Source organism: Pollicipes pollicipes, unplaced genomic scaffold, assembly GCF_011947565.3.
Source record: "Pollicipes pollicipes isolate AB1234 unplaced genomic scaffold, Ppol_2.1 Scaffold_6686;HRSCAF=7923_pilon_pilon_pilon, whole genome shotgun sequence".
Classification (NCBI taxonomy): domain Eukaryota; kingdom Metazoa; phylum Arthropoda; class Thecostraca; order Pollicipedomorpha; family Pollicipedidae; genus Pollicipes; species Pollicipes pollicipes.
The window spans coordinates 22,449,483-22,466,491 of record NW_023596921.1 but is presented as its reverse complement, the minus strand read 5'-3'; the positions used below and the strand labels follow the sequence as shown (position 1 = coordinate 22,466,491).

The 17,009-nt window shown below is 49.5% G+C and overlaps 1 protein-coding gene across 1 annotated transcript; it reads right to left on the bottom strand.

Moving 5' to 3' along the window:
* Nucleotides 1–1,059: 1,059 nt before the first annotated feature.
* On the bottom strand, nucleotides 1,060–10,612 carry LOC119108068 (histone acetyltransferase p300). Its single transcript, XM_037231647.1, has 11 exons — nucleotides 10,566–10,612; nucleotides 5,961–6,135; nucleotides 5,248–5,468; nucleotides 4,892–4,963; nucleotides 4,433–4,551; nucleotides 4,102–4,219; nucleotides 3,574–3,771; nucleotides 3,214–3,321; nucleotides 2,279–2,403; nucleotides 1,762–1,979; nucleotides 1,060–1,076 (listed from the first exon to the last, which is right to left on the bottom strand). The coding sequence occupies exons 2-11, from the start codon at nucleotides 6,049–6,051 to the stop codon at nucleotides 1,060–1,062; spliced, it is 1,287 nt and encodes a 428-aa protein (XP_037087542.1). The 5' UTR covers nucleotides 6,052–6,135; nucleotides 10,566–10,612.
* Nucleotides 10,613–17,009: the final 6,397 nt, after the last annotated feature.

Sequence of the window (17,009 nt, the reverse complement as noted above, 5' to 3'; positions counted from 1 at the left end):
CCCGTCAGCAGCCGCACGAGCTGGCGGCCGGGTGGCACGGGCCCTCAGACAGGGTCGCGCCGGACCTCCACGGCCGAACGCCATAGTCAGACGGGCCCCTGGCACGAGCACCAGACCGGCGGACACACGGTCCCTCACAGGCACGCTTATCGCGGATCCACTGGTATCAGTCGGTAGCCTTCAACCGAGTGAACAATGACATGACTGAACTCGCTCTGCCGACTCACGATCGAGAGCATGGCGTCTCAGACCGTTCATAAGTCATGAACTACACATAACTTGTCACAGATATACAGGTGTTCAATCTAACCCCTGAGCTCTCCAACGGCCTTCCGAAACCCAGCGCTTCCGGCCCGCTGTAGAGGCATTGTGCAAATCTATAACGCGGCTCAACGCTCAAACAGGATCAGCGGAGCTCCTTGTACTAGAACCCTGCTGGGAAAACGGATCCGACAGCACAGCACTGCTGTCCAACCAGCCCGGCCTAGCCGCCCACCCCAGTCTCACAGCTGGCGGAGTCGGACTCACATTTGACGGAAGCCTTGTCCCAGCTGGTCTCGTCCATGGGCTCCGGCTTGATATCGGCCGGCTCAGTCTTGACCCGCGCGTGAAGCGTGGGCGGCGCGCTGGTATGGCCGCCGGGCTCGCCTCCTTCCGACTGCACCTCCATCTTGCCTTCAGACTGCGGTTGCGGCTGAGACGGTGCCTGCTGCGGCTGTGCCTGTGCTTGCTGCTGCGACTGTGCCTGTGCTTGCTGCTGCTTTTGAAGCTGCTGTTGCTGCTGTTGCTGTTGCAGTTGCTGTTGTTGTTGTTGCAGTTGCTGTTGTTGTTGCTGCTGCTGCAGTTGCTGTTGTTGTTGCTGTTGCTGCTGCTGTTGCGGCGGCGGTGGCGGCTGCTGCTGCGACTGTTGTTGCTGCTGTTGCTGTTGCAGCTGTTGCTGCTGTTGTTGCCTGCTGCAGCTGTTTGCTGTTTGTAGCTGTTGCTGCTTTTGCTGCTGTAGCTGTTGTTGCTGTTGTTGGGACGGTTGCTGCTGTATGTTCGTGTCGCGCAACAGGGCTGTCAAACGCCGAGTCCTCCTGTGAAGTGCGACACCAGGTTAGAGGCACCATAGCAGTCACAGAGGCGTCGCTACACCACACGGAAAAGGCGCCCACGTAACCCAGCTCAGCCAAATGAGGTTAATTCTCGGAAACTACAACTGGCCCGGCCCCTGCCATGAGCCTCCCCGACCGCAAACAGTTGGCAGCAGGGTGGTTGTTCCGAGCTCGGCGGTAACTGTCATCAGCCGACTGACCTGCTCCACCTTGACGCCGGCCGTGGTGTAGAGCGGGCCGCGACGCGGCGGCAGCGCCGGCGCCGGCCGCCGAGCCGGAGCTGAGCTGGGCCGCCAGGCTGACCGCCGACGCCGAGACCGCCGTCGCTGGCGCCGCGCCCGGCAGCCCGTTGGTGAACTGCTTCTGCACATAGATGGTGCGCGCCGAGGCGGAGCTGCTGGTCGGCCGGCGCGGCGGCGGCGGCGGTGGCGGCGCCCGACAGCGCGCCGCTGTAGGTCGGCAAGCCGGCCTGCTGCGGCGGCGCCAGGTGGGGCGCCGAGCTGCGCCGCCGGCTGACGAGGCCCGGCCTGTGGCGGCTGCGGTGGCTGCGGCGCCTGCAGTGGCTGCTGCTGCGGCGGTTGCGGCTGCGGTGGCTGCGGCTGAGACGGCGGCGGCGGCGGCGGCGGCGGCGCCAGCGGCCGCGGAGGCGCTGGGGCGCCGGCTGCGCCCGGCGACACCTTCACCGCCACCTGTCGCAGCTGGCGCTTCTCCTCCAGCTCCTTCTGGATCTTGTAAATTTTCTGCGCCAGCAGATGGTAGTAATCGGAGCGCGAGTTTGCCATCTCGTACATGTCGCCCTCCACCTTCTTGGCGTACGCCACGAGGTTGTGCATGCGCCGGTCCAGCATAGCGCTGGGGTCGGGCGTCGGGAAGATGGCCTGCACCCTGTGGATCGGCACGAGGGCCACGGTCAATCTCGGCCACACGTGGCCTGTGCTGGCACCCACTCCCAAAGAACGATCACGCCCCATCCTGCCTCTTCTGTCCGCAACAGAAGGCTTCCGCATCCTCGCATGGCAACTCAACACACCAAATGGGCCAGCTCCAGAGACCGCCGGCAGCCGCCGACCAGTGCCAACTGCGGGGTCAGCTACATCAACACCGGCGGATGACGCGGCCCGCGGCGTCACTCATAACTCGCGCACGAGGGTAAGGCGCAGGGCGCGACCCGAGGCGGTACTCACAGCTTGCGCACGAGGTGGGTGCGCAGGTCGGGTGTGACCTGCATGTGCCACTCCTTGGTGTGATGCACAGGCGCCGCCGTCACTGGGTCCAGCATCGCCCGGAAGTCGGCGTTGCCAGACAGCGCCTGGCAAACACAAAGGCCGGAGTCAAGCGTCCGCAGCTCCGAGCACAACCAGCCGGCATCCAGGGATGCATAACAATGACACCTGACACCACTAGCCGCTCAGTTTAAGTTTGTTTTTTAGTCTAGCAGACAATACCGCGACAACAAACTGTCGCTACCCACTTTAAAACAATATGCCGATAGTGCTGCATTTTCCCCAGATGTTGTGTATGCATGCGTACTTTTGTAAGTCACCTTTGCTGATGCATTGCAGTGACCCACGTGAAACATCAGTCTGTGATGCGGATTTATGCTTAAAACGACATCGTTTCAAGCACAGCCCTTCACACGGCCATGGAGAGCGGGTGTAGTGCACATCGCGTCACTCCAAGTGTTTGTTTTCTTCAAACTGCGGGTAGGCGCTTTATCTAAGCGGTGCCAAAACCTGGTTCTGTTTGTATCTGTCCAGAAATGGCTCGATCTACGTTCTTGCTTTTCACATACAGACAGGGGCTGGAAATACCATGTTTTGATAAAATGATGGCAGCTTTGCCTCTAAGACTGCCAAGGCCATTTGGAGACGGTAATATCGTCTTTTTACGACACAATCAGCTGAGGTTATATGGCGTCGTCTGTCTCTCACGCTGGAGGGAAGGGCGGACACTGCGGAGAGTCCAATCCCATAGGGAATACCGTCTTTGAACAACAGACGTTCACTTAAGTACTGGGAGCACTTCTACCCGCGAACACATGCACTATAAGACGACACACATCCTAGCCGCCTCGGACATCCGACAGCGGGCAGAGCGACCACGGCCCGGTGCCACTCACGCTGTTGGCGCTGTCGTTGTTGAGGTCGGACGCCCAGCTGGGCAGGTCATGGCGGCTGTTCTGGAAGGCGGCGGCGGCGGCGGCCGTGGCCGATACCGCCGGCTCGGTGCCGAGGCCGGCCGGCGAGCCGGCGGCGGCGCTCAGCGGCAGAGCAGGCCGCGGCAGCTGGCCAGCACCTGCTGACGCCACCGCTGCTGCCGCCGCCGCGGGCTGCTGCTGCTGCTGCTGCTGTTGCTGTTGCTGTTGCTGTTGCTGTTGCTGCTGCGGCTGCGGCTGCGGCGGCAGGCCGGCAGCGGCCGCGGCGGTGAATTGGACGGCCGCCGGCGGCTGCGGCGCGCCGCCGGCCGGCGCGCCCGGCGGCCGCGGCTGCTGGCCGCGCCGGTTCTCCGCCTGCTTCAGCGGCAGGCACACCGGGCAGTTGGTGCGAATGCAGCTCCTCCAGTGGGTGATGATCTGGCGCGAGGAGGCGCAGTGCGGCACACGGCACAACTTGCCCTCCCGGCACTCCGTCATGTGGTTCAGCACGTCCTTCATCGTCTGGCAGTGTGGCAGCTTGCACTGGAACACACCAAACCAAGCCGGTCAGAGAACGGTGTTTTTCCGTAGCTGTACAAGAGTGAACGAAAGTTGTTGAGTCCGGAACCCAAAAACTGAACAAAATCGACGTGTGTGCACGTGAGGTTGACCAAACAGGCCAAATATCTTTTTTCCGAGACAAACCTTGCTCATCCCAATCACCACGACCGTAGGTTGTTGCTAATCATGCTGCTTCTCAATGTCAACACGCAATTTGCTTCTCGGCTGGCAGAGCAACCTTCCCACAGTCTGACCCCAGGCTCGCGGCACGCCTGTGTCCCGGCGCCCGCGGCCTGCCGGGCCGGCCCTCACCTCCGTGTGGTCGCCTCCGGTCTGCTCGCGACGCTGACACTTGTGCGCGTGCAGCAGCAGCACCAGCTGTTGCTGGATCAGCTTACGCTTCTCGGGGTCACCGGCGGAGTGCGGCGCGCGTCCGCCCGCCGCCACTGACGCCGCCCGCTGCGGCTGTTGCTGCTGCTGCTGCTGCTGCGGTGGCTGTGACTGCTGCGACTGCTGTGGCTGCTGCTGCTGTTGCGGCGGCGGTGGAGGCGGCGGCTGCTGCGGCTGCTGCGGGGCCGGCGCGGCGGCGGCAGGCTTACCGGCCGGGGCGGGACCACCGGGCGCCGCACCCTGTCCAGAGTACAGGCCGGTCGTGGTGCCGTTGCTGACCGAGGCGGCCGGCGCCATGAGCCGCTGCTGCCCCGGGAAGTTAAAGCTCTGCTGGGTGGGTGGCTGCGGCCCGCCCAGCTGGTTCATCGCACCCTGCCAACAGTCAGTCAGGCCAGTCAGCTGGCCACCCGCGCCACGACAGCAGCACTGCTTGTCGGCACGGGATCACACTAGCCGGCGAGGCGAAACCGACCTCGCTGGTGCTTGATTTTAAGGTAGTGGGATTGGCATTTAACCACAGCAGACAACACAGACCAGAAAGAGCATAATACTGAATAACACTAAGATCTGTTGCTAAGGCACGTTGGAACCACACTGATGAAATTAGCACCACCAGATCAACCACACAAAGCTGAAGAGTACTTACACCGCTCACACCACCCACCACCCACCGTCCCCGCCCGCTGATGTGGAGTCCGCCGATGGTGCTCACCATGGTCGGACGCACCTGCATGTGCCCGCCCGACTGAGGCGCCATCTGACGCTGCATCAGCTGCTGCGCCAGCTGCGGCGAAGGCCCGCCGGCCGGCTGGCCATTGGCGAGGTGCGGCCCCGGCCGGCCGGCCCGTCCACATACCGGCCGGACGCGCGCCGCCGCCGCCGCCGGACGCGCCGCTCAGCGTGTTCAGCGGTCCGGACAGCGCGCTCGACAGCACGTTGCCCATGGAGACCCCGGGCACGCTGGCGTGCATCGACACGCCCGCCTGGTGCATGCCGCCCGCGTTCGACATGGGCAGGCGGCCATGCAGGCTGGTCATGGGGATCCCGGGGGCGTCCATCGGCCCGCACCAGCGCGCCCTTCGAGACGACCGCGTTCGGCGCCATTTGCAGTGCGCCGACGGGCCGGCCCATGCCAGCCAGCTGCTGCTTGTTGATCATCATGTGCATGTGGCCGGAGTCGGCGGTGCCGTTGGCCATGCTGGGCGCGCCGTACTGGCCGGGCGGCTTGGAGGCGGCCGTCTCCAGTTCGTCCGGCAGCGACAGCTCCAGGTCCAGCGACAGCGCCATGTCTGCGGCCGTCCAGCGGGCGTCACATACATCCTCAAGACAAAGACAAGGCAAAGCTGCAGGCCAACTGCTCATGTCCATAAGATAAAACCCGTGACATCATGAGCAAACTGGTTTATAATGCAGCAATCAAGTGAACTTTTTCAACACAACAAAAGCAATAACAATAAAAAATCAAACTAATTTTGCAGTATTTTCAACTTCACCATGTAGAAGTCCCTTACAAGATGAAAATCCCAGGATCAAAACACGGTGCAAACACCAAAACGCGTTGCTTACGTTTAAACCTCATAACACACTGCGTCAAACCTGGCGGCTGACCTCAGCGTTATGCAGTCAAATGTAAAACCAAATGCAGAATTTGAAATAAACAACGCCAGACTGCTACGAATGGACAGTGATCAGCGGATTTTAGGCCAGCCGCACCACTGTTGTGCACGCCCGTGCACTACAATCCCCACCATCATCACACAGACAACGCACACATGACCCACCATTGCCCCCCGCGGGGTCGAGGCCGGAGCCATAGCTATCTCCGTATTTGGACCGTTTGCTGGGCGGCCCATCGCCGAGGTGGTCGCTCATCTCCGGCACATCAAACGCCTGGCGGCTGGCGGCACGGCTCTAGGCTGGCGCGCTGGCTGACCATACGCCCATCGCAGTCCGCACCTGTGGCCAAACGCCCACCAGTCAGCCAGGCTGTCCCGTCAGTCAACATGCTTGATATGTGATCAAGCATGAATGTGAAGTCATGGCAAGTCAAGCCATGGCCACAAGCTGATGATGTGAACAGAACTTACCAAACTTCATATCATATTTATAATGAGATATAATAAACATATAAAACATTTAGCACACCAAAATTCCTCCATGCAGTTATGTCCCTGGAGTCAGCACGCACACCTGATCCAGCCATATATCCTGTCAGCCAGAGGTCCAATCAACCAGGAAATCTCAATGATGTTAAATACATCCCAACTCCATTGCCTGGCAAAGCAGGCCCCCAAAAACTTGTAATGTAGTTCTGTATACTTCAGTATGGCACTTATCTGATTTTCCCATTGCCATTTAATACATATATCACATAGACATTACAAACATCACATAAACAAACATATTTATTTTTTATCTTTTGGGTCTGCATGTGATCAGAACATTACAAATCTTACACATGCACACATACTGCTGTTCATCATTTGGGTTTGCACATGATCAGAGCAAAATTGCTAGTCTGTTCAACTCCCTGTCACACAAATTGCTCCAGTGTTACTTAGAAATACACACCACTCACTTTGTACTGTTGCAGAGATGGTTTCTGGACAAACATTTATTGGAAAAGGTTCATGGGAGTTTATACAAGTGAGACCTTGTTGGACAAGAGCTTGCCTTGCAAAATTTATCTGCATTTAGCTCATCTGGGCCAGTTTCAATACCACACAAGTCTGTCAAATACAAATCTCTGCATTACAGAACATTGTCTATCAAACATTTGGGCCAGTTTCAATACTGCACAAAGTTGTCAAAGACAAAGACCTGCATTGCAGAACATTATCTATCAAACATTTGTATCATGCTCATATTCATGCAATGAAAGGTTTGCATAGGATACAAATCTGCATTACAGTAAATTGTCTAAGGAAAAATTTTGTGATGAAGAGGTCTGTCTAAAGCAATGCCTTGCTCTCAGTCCAAACATGGTGCTATTGATTCCCATTTCAGTGTGTGACACTCAAAATTTATGCGAACAGGGGAATCTGGGACTGATTGCACTCTCCAACTGAAGATATTATTCTACTGTAATTGAATCCATTAGCGATGCCAATAAAAAGAACCATTTCCAAAATTTAAATAAACTATGTTTGTGATGCATCACTGGCCTGATTGTCACCAAATGGCAACAACTTTTGTATTTTACATCAAGAGCTTCCTTTACACTTCCTGCCCAAACAATGCCAATCCTGGTGAATGCAAAGCAGCCTTGAACAAGACAAGATGTGCATCATGCTGATCAACTGGTACTTACTTGGCCAAGAGGTTTTTCTGCCTACAACATTCAGAGCAAATCCTGGTAAATGTGCAGTCAGCAGGCCAGTCTAGGCTGTAGAAAATGCAAACTTATCATGATATTGCACAACATTAGAAATTTGCTTACTGTTTTGTTTATTCATGTTTTGAGCATAATGGTAAACAAAGTAGGAAGATACCTCCAAACCATTTGCATACCACATACCTACCTTTCTATTCCTATTACCACAATTCTGTGTCTGTGATTTTAGACAAGCAACATCCAGCAAGCTACCAAGAAACTTCACATTCATTTCCTACATTAACACTACCCAGATGCCATTAACTTTTACCATACATGGCCAGTTGCTCTATACACACCTGGAAAAACATTCACCCTACACAAAACTGGGCATGAAAAACTCTGATATTGACTACCTTTTGCACCATATGAACTTAAGTGATGAAACTCTTATCCTTTACAACTTCAAACCAGCATTTTTATGCAGTGAATTGTTCTCATGACCTTCCATCATTTGAGACCTAACCCAAAAACCTCTAGTGACATCACCTTCTAATGCAAACTCATTACCAAGATGCAATTGCCCAACTTGAGCATGATCTGTTGCACATCAGCCATCAAACAATTATAGAGTTACTCACAGGCTTACCTTTTGCTGTGAAACAAAATGACAAATAGTACCTCCTTTATAGCAATGAGATCAAATTAAATTTGCAAGTGATTTATATCTATTCACCCATTTAGCTCAACAGCCTTTTGTGTAAAAAATGCACATATTTAAATCTGCATGTGAGTTAGATCTGCTGAACAACTCTGACTAGCCCGCAAGTGGCCAACAAAGCAAGACATGTATTGTGCAAGCAATGTAAAGATCAGCACATGGTATATGTTTGTCAGAGTTCTGGGCAAAAGAAAAGCTTGCCTCTGGAGCAAATTCTTAATTGACATGAGTCTACTTGCAAAAATATTAAATCTGCATGTGTGACTTGAGATACTCTGCATGTGTCAAATTGAAATCACAAAAACCTCATGGACAAAAGATATCACCAGCCAAAATACAAATTAAGATGAACAAAGGTACCAAATAAGTTGAATCACTTTGTGAATGACAAATCTGACTTCACATTACAGGCCAAGATGGAGCAATATGTCAGCATGTCAGTGATCAGTATGTGCTAGCAGTGGCCATGGTGTTACAGTGAATGACAAATAAAACACTGTACAGTCCTCTCTGGCAAAAGCCAGTCAAACTAATTTTGGAAAAGATCATGTGATGAGAAAGATCTGCATCCTTCTCTCATGGCTTCTGTGCACACACAGCAAGCACCACTTGGCAAGTGCTTTAAGCCAAATCCCACCTATACAACTATTCAAACAAAACTTATGAACAAAATGTTTGCCTTTACAGAGCACAGAGGAGATAGAACCTTTAAATTGCATGTAGGCCTATTGAAACACACAAAAAACTTTGACCTTATAAATAAATGGAGGGTACAACTACACCTGCTATGATCTATGCAGTATAAGGTGTGAGCTGAGAGAGCAATAACAAATCAATATTTATATGTTATTGGATAAGAATAATGCAGCTGGACCAAAATGACCTAAAACTACCTGGTCACCATCAGCACAGGGCCTCATCAAAATAATTTAGCTACCTAAATCTGTATGACAAAGCTTCAGATGAAAGCAATGGAGCATGGGATCCAGTAGACTATTAGCTACACATAATAAACATTCCAAGATTTGCATTAATGCTTCTAATCAGACATGCCTTAGTAAAAGGCTACATAATTGAATACTGCTATCCAAATAAATCACACCCATGTCCACATTGGAGTCTTCCTGATATATGAGAACATACATCAAACAGTTTTGCAGGAAGTCCCATCTACAAGTGGATCCGCAACACTTACACCATTACTTGTAACTCAGCATCCAATAGCTTGCACTTCATGGCCATGGAAATGCAAATTCCAAAAACATGACTATCATTTGATGCCTCATTAGCAATGGAAAAAGCCAATGTTTCTTATTAGCTATAATTAGATATGCTTTGGTCACAGCTACACAGAAACACCACTTGTGGTTCTATCTCTATTTGAACCAGTTAAAACAGCTGAAAACCACTTCAAACCTAGTGTGACAGCTAAAAAATATGTTGAGGCACATAACTAGAACATAAAAGCCTTATGCAAGGGACAAAAGTCTGACGAATGTACAATCTTGAGTTATACTGCAAATCATACTGAGAAAACAGAAATAATGGTTGTTTATAGTCTGAAAAACCACATATGTACAGCTAAAAAAGCACAATGACAAAGCTTGATATAAAAATTGCAACAACTGCTGGAGTTGGAACAATTTCTATGACTGGTAATAACCAACTCTGATTGTTAGTTACATGTTTTAGGTCACACACACACAATGCAATTTATTCAATGCTCTTTGAGGTGCCTGCCATGCTTTTACACCATGAAAGTCTGTGACTCAACTACAAAGTATCAGGAAATAGAGGGGATTGCCATATCAGCCCTGAAAAACCAACATAAGCTCTGATGCCAGAGCATGTGAGGACATGGCATTAATGTTTGTTTAAAACTGCTTCCTCACGCAGCATGCCAGCATCACACTTTGCTTGCACATTGCATCCTAATTTGTGCATACAAAACATCTCAAAGTATAAATAAAATCTCCAAAAAACAGCTGAGCTAAGTATAATTATAAAACATCTACCATCACTCCAATTTGTTACAATATTGATTTCAACAAATCTTAAAAATATATCTCTGAAGTCTCCAAAACATTACTGCTAATTCTCTTACCTGACCCAGTCATAAAGCAAACCCAATAAAGGCTTAATTCAGACAAAGAAAACAGGTAGTTTTGCTGACTACACATGGAATCGGGCGCAGATAAGACGAATTCGGGTCAGGCCTTCCCACCGCATTCCGACACGCTTTCAACTTCAAATGCCCAACGGAAGCCCATTACAACTAATTTAAATACAAATTCAAAGATTTTGGAACACACATCTTTCCATCCATGTACACAAACAAGGCACACTTCTTACCAATATACACAAAAGAACCCTGGCGTCAGACCATTCAAAATGGCGACTGTACCTGTATGTAGAGGTGGACTTGATGCTGTGCAATTGGTCTCCAAAACGAATACTTAGTAAGCTTGTATCCGACTACATTTCCACGCTGTATTTCTCAAACTACAAAACATTTCTGGGGGAAGTTTCAGTATATTTTGGGTACCTGTTTAAAAAATTATAATTAGTTTTTTTTTCTGATATTAGCTCTTTGTCGAACATCTACTACAAAAAGGCTAGAAACGAACACACACCACGAAAATGGCATACCATTGAAACACTAGTGGGGCTCCGGGCATCCTCAGCGAAATGACAGCTAGCCCTCAGTCTTGGTAATGAACGTAGATCGCATTAGGCCCTGTAAACGCATCGAGAGTAAGAGCTGCAGCGAAGGACCTGTAACGCGCTTTTATCGCTTACTTTTCTGGGAACCGTCGATGATTTCAATACATGCCGCAGTAAAAACTAAATGAGGCACCTGGTAAACGAATCGTTTACAAGCGTTTAAAAGTTGTAAAGGTCTTCGTGATGCAATCCAAACTTAGTCGAAGCATGCGTTGCAAATTATACCTGCACGCACAGTTATCACGGCGACAGTATGGCTAGTCAGAAAAATCGGAAGGCTCTCCCAAATGTTCAGGAATTGCAAGGCTACGTCCTACCAGGTCGTTCGGATAAAAATATAATCAAATGGAATGTTCGGGGAGCAATGGTCCGAAAGTGCCTGCAAAATCCCCAGTTGCGAGCGAAGTCCTTGGCAAGAGTCGGTTGGGGGTGGGGGCACAGGGCTGGCAATGGGTCCACTGATATTGGATGCCTCCCCCCCCCCCCTCCAAACAAAAATCCCCCATTTCTTAAAGATATGGTTTTTGTTGTTATTTTTCATTTTCATCTGTTATTATTGGAACAGAAGCCAGAAGCTACCCCGGGATCAGTTCTGTCAAAAAATTAAGCCGACAAACTATGGAAGTCATGCGTTAACGGAAGCATGACATAAGTCACCGACGCTATTCATTTCGCCATTGACAAGTAGGCTCTTTCTATACCGAGAGTACTCAGATGTTCTTTCGTTCGTTTTTAGCGTTCGTTTTGGAGAAAGACTGCAGACTGCAAAATCTACAGTGACTTCTGATTGTTCGGTCAGGGCACAGCTGCCTTCACTGATCTGCGATCAGTCTTCCGATTGTCCCTGCCGGGCGTTGTTGCCCTTATTAGCCCGCCCATCGGTCAACGCGGCACTGAGCGGGCGGCTGAACTCCGTAGTGCCCGTCACTCCATGGGTAATGGTGTAACCACGTCTGTGAGATTGGAGACAAGTCTAGTTTGAGGATGGGAGTCGGTCGAACCGTCATCTGACGGCGAAAACATGACCTGAAAATGACATTTTCCACGCGGAAACATGAAAAAAGCATCTCTTGTCAACCGTTAAGCTGTTAAACATGACAAAAAATTAAATACCAATGCACCATTTTATCCGGAACATGATGTTCATCCCAAAAACGTCCTATAAACTGTCGTAAAGCGAGCAGGTTGAAGGTTTATTTTCCCCAAAACGTCGGTATATTTCGTTCCGATAGGTAATGCTTTATCTACCATGGACCCGAGGCGTGGCAACTTCTATGAGTTGATGCGAAACACGATTGGCCAGGGGGATCCTGAACGATTGGGTTTCCTTTTGCTGCCAATAGAGCACATTAGTGTACCATATTACGTCAACGACCTTTGGGACTTTTCCGGGACATCGCCAGTTGTGTCATCTGGAGGTCACAAAAAGGCCGCATCGATACTTGACTCTACTAGTTATGCCACGCTTTGCAGAATCAGCAAGGTGAAATGACATGTGAAAGTCCATCTAAAGCCATTTGATTCCAATCCGCTTGCTCGTCGCATTACTGGCTTAACCCTTACCCTACAATAGGTGGTTTACAGTCCTCTCCCCCTAGGTTTTTACGGAGCACGTTTTAAGCTTCTTCGGAACACGGTGCTGAGGTTTTCGGTAGCTGAGTCTACATAATTTGTATGGTTTACAGTCCCCTCCCCCTAGGCTTTTAGGGAGCACGTTTTAAACTTCTTCTGAACACGGTGCTGAGGTTTTCGGTAGCTGAGTCTACATAATTTTTATAACTGTAAAAATTCGATTCATCTGACCATAATTTTGCTCGTGGTCCATGATCTCTTTCTTAAGATCATCTTGGTAACAACGTGCGCAAAAGTTACAACTAACGCCTATTTCTCAAAGACCACTTCGCATTGCGATGCAGAAAGATCCTCTGGGGTGTTTTTTGTTTTAACTTGTCCACTTCGAACTTAATAGCGATGATTGATTTTATCTGGTCAAGTCACCCATGGTCAGACTAGGCCAAAATTTTACCCTTGTGGTCTGATTTTATACTCGAAGGTCATACGAGTGAAACCTTATTGTCACGTGTCTTTAAGCTATGAGAGTTCCCCATAGATGTTCCCCATAGGCTTTCACCATAGATGTGGCTGATTAGTTCTTGCTAGAGCCTTACGGGTCAATGTAAGAAGAGCCAACACCTACTTGCCCTGGGATGACATATCACATGGCAATACTTCCGATCTCCGCTGTTGCCGGTCTGATGTAATTTACCGGATGTTGAACGCCGTTTTCTGCATCGCTGTGGCATACTTAATTCTGAAGATAATAGGGGTCCCATGAAGTGCAAATTTGACCATCATGATCGGATTTCACCTGTGAAACATCACCATCACCATGGTTCAGTCACTTTTCCAATGGCGTTTTTCGCCTCTCTAGCCTCCCTACTTTCGAGACCTAGTGGGGGGGGGGGGGGGGGAGAGGGGCTCTGAGGATCTCGTGAATGCTAAAGATAAAAAGTGTTCGTGGGAAGAGGGTTAAGGTACAAAAAATCAGGCGAACAAGCCAGGACTAAGAACAGGTCCGGACGCGTGATGGATCTTACACGAGCCGGTACTAGTGACACATTTCAGACGGCCCATGCCCTATCGAATCGAATGGTGTCATTGACAAAATGGAACAACGGGTAGTTCTGGATATAATCTGAAATATGTCTTGAATAATTCGTTTATCTCTCTATTCAATATTTATCATTGCCACGGGAACTCGTGATTTATAAAAAGACCCGACCCCCTTAAATTTACCACAGTGACGCTACAAGAGAACATTCGAGAATGCATCGGCAGTGCTCGGCTTCTCGTGGAGCCACTCACTTGAGCGGCTAATGGCCTCATCCAACATTTATTAAGGCCACACGGAATGTCTGTTAACCTGCATGTGATCTAAAAATTCGACATGTACCTGAAAAGCTATATAATAAAGCAATTTGTCTGGCAAAAATGCGATCTGGTTTTGACCTCGGCCTGACCCTTATGTATGACCCAACGTCAACATTGATTCAGGTCAACGGGACTAACCATAATCCTACATTAAATCATCTAATCATCTAAGAAGCTATCTCAAAGATGTATGGCTTCATCTAACACTCTGTTGTCTCGTCAGATAGAACGATCCCCTAATTGCATTTCCTTACAGCCATAGCCTGACTTTGATCAGCCATAGATCAACAACTATGTATGTGTACATCCCATTTGCCTTTTACAGAAGCTCCGTATGGCTTACATGGGTGACTTCAGGTTCAGAGCAGCACGGCATAGCTTGTTGTGCATACTCTGATCCCACCACCCAAGTCGTGCCGTCCAGTTCGACGGATAATTTTGCCTCCACCCTTTCGCCAGCTAGGAATGCGGAGGGATTACGTGCTCCACACTGCTGGGGCTCGGCCACCTCGGGCCGGGCTTGTCACTCGTTGGCCAGTTGCCAGCTGAGCTTTCCATTTCAAGTGGGCCAAACAATGCGCCCGATCTGGAACTAATACCCGCTACCGCTGGATTACGAGCTCAACATGCTTTTCCTTATCCACGAAGACAGCAAGGCCAAGCAAGCTAGAGTCCAGGAAAAGACGATATTGAAAAGCTCTTGTAAAGCTGTCAGATAGGTGCGACAGAGCAAAGGCGAATTGGCCTTCGACAAGTTAAATCAGATCCTCCTCCTGTTTACACCGCAAGATTGGTGATCCAATCACCTACAGCTAAACGAAATTTGGAGGTAGTTTTGAAAAAAAGCTTCTGGGGAGAAGTGACCGCCCACTCGGACGCGCGTTAAGAGATATCCGAGTACGGAAAACTGTAACGCGGTTTTCCGTATTGCGTCGTAACATGTTAAGCTCCTGCAGTAATAGGAGGGTGAACCTGATTTAACCTGTCAAAAGCCACAGTCGCCATGGCTCGGTTGCACCGGCCTGACAGCCTGACGAGAACTTACCAGTCTCGTCTTTCCCTGGGATCCGGCTTTTCTGGTTTTCGAGATCTTAAGGGAGCTACTGAGGCCTCTCCTCTATGAGCTGTGGCCGCCCGCTCTCGTACGGTGCGTACAGACATCGACAACACAAATGAAACAAATTATCGTATTGAATTGTCATTGCTAAAAACCCAAAATGCACTTTCAGTTGCTTTCATCAGTAATAGCTTGATTGAAATACCAGCAAGGATGCCTTTTTGGATAACCGAAAAGACTAGGCACACTCGCTTCAATAAAGAGGCCTCTGTACACAGCCTGTTTGCGGCACTCAGACGCGTAAGCATTTGACTGAAGAACATCCAGTTTATCAGCATTTTATTTCACAGCACTTCAGCAAGTTAACACTCCGCCAAAGCACATTTCGGTGGCAGACATTCGACTAAGGAGCGTTACGGCTAATAAGCATGCGACCAATGAACACCTCAGCTAATTATCATTCGGCTAAAGAGCGTTTCGGCAAATAAGCACGCGGGTACAGAATACTTTGGCAGTCAGCATTCAGCCAAAGAACATTTCGGTAAGTTAGCACTCAGTTCATAAACGTTTCGCCAATTCTGACACGTCGGTAAGACGGCATTTCGACGATAAAAAGGCGAAGGCATATCGGCAACATGCGGTGCTTTAAGTATCTCCTTACTTGCGCGGCGGCAGACAGACACCTCGACAAAATAGTATTCGGTTAAATGCAGTCGACAAAAAAGCATTTGACCAAATACATTTCCGTTCCATAACATTCCCCATGCTGTAGCGGGTGTGCATGCTCTTGATGTTTATCAAATACTTCATTTATTCCGATGCGTTTTTGGCAAAAATGTGACAACTTGAGCCTGTTTGAAAGGCGGTGGTGAAGGAAGTGACGACACTGTGTAAATAGGAGTACCGTGTACGAAGAATATGTCAATTTTTTAATTCGCGCTTTATGCTGGCGGTCATGTCGGCAGCCACCAGGGCCACGTGAACGCAAATTTAGGAACCACGGGAAATTTTAACATAAGTGACGCCACAAAGTCTGCCAAAAATCGTGACGTGTAACGCTTCACTTTTGACTCAATTCGTTGTAATTTTACCGATGCCAATTTCATAATATATGTTTTAAGCCTTATCACACAGAATCATACACGGGTGCCTACATTGCAAACGTAGTCACGCAATACTCACCCGCAAAATGCCGACAGCCAACACTGGGTGATAGGGCGGCACTTTTACAACATGACGCAGCTTTTACGTTATTCATATATTATTGTGCTTTGATCCACCCCCTTTTCTTTAACATTAAGCGATCAACCCAAATTCCACGATTTGACAGCGTTGAATAATGAACAATGCGTGAGAAGCACTGCGCTATTTCTTTCCGCACACAGAACATGTGCAAATTTATCTCGATTGTGCGAAATTAGCCAGTATTTGTGCAAATTATCATTTGCACCCTTTGACCACCACGCGACATCACTGTCGGTACAAGCGAATAAACGCGTAGCGCGGCATTTGTACGGATTTCAGTGAAGTTTGTGGTGTCGAATACCAAACTGATGTTCGATGACCTACAGAGTATAGTTGGCGGTGTCGAACACCAATCTGGTGTTCGATGACCTACAGAGTATAGTTGGCGGCGTGGAATACCAATCTGGTGTTCCATAACCTACAGCGCATAGTTAGCGGTGTCGAATATCAATCTGGTGTTCGATGACCTACAGAGTATAGTTGGCGGTGTCGAACATCAATCTGGTGTTCGATGACCTACAGAGTACCGTTGGCGGTGTGGAATACCAATCTGGTGTTCGATGACTTACAGAGTATAGTTGGCGGTGTTGAATGTCAATCTGGTGTTCGATGATCTACAGTTATTAGAGTTCCTTGTGCCTCGCAAAAAGACAGAGTGGTCAATGGCATTCCGTATGCTCTTAGACATGTTGCGATTTTGAAGGAAATTGAGGAGGATTTTTCATGCCACAGTCCCGTGCTGAAGTCATTGAGAAAGCGTAATGCATATACGTTAATGTATTCTAGATTGAAGAGAAAGTCGAATCTTTTTCGACATCTTTGGCAACCGTAAACATTCC

Bases quoted from the DNA above. Each gene is read 5' to 3' on its own strand.
- LOC119108068 (XM_037231647.1), bottom strand. From the start codon at position 6,051: ATGAGCGACCACCTCGGCGATGGGCCGCCCAGCAAACGGTCCAAATAC. The intron at 5,469-5,960 runs GTGGGTCATGTG...GGACGGCCGCAG, and splicing joins CGACCCCGCGGGGGGCAATG to ACATGGCGCTGTCGCTGGAC. The intron at 1,980-2,278 runs GTGAGTACCGCC...GCCGATCCACAG, and splicing joins ACCCACCTCGTGCGCAAGCT to GGTGCAGGCCATCTTCCCGA.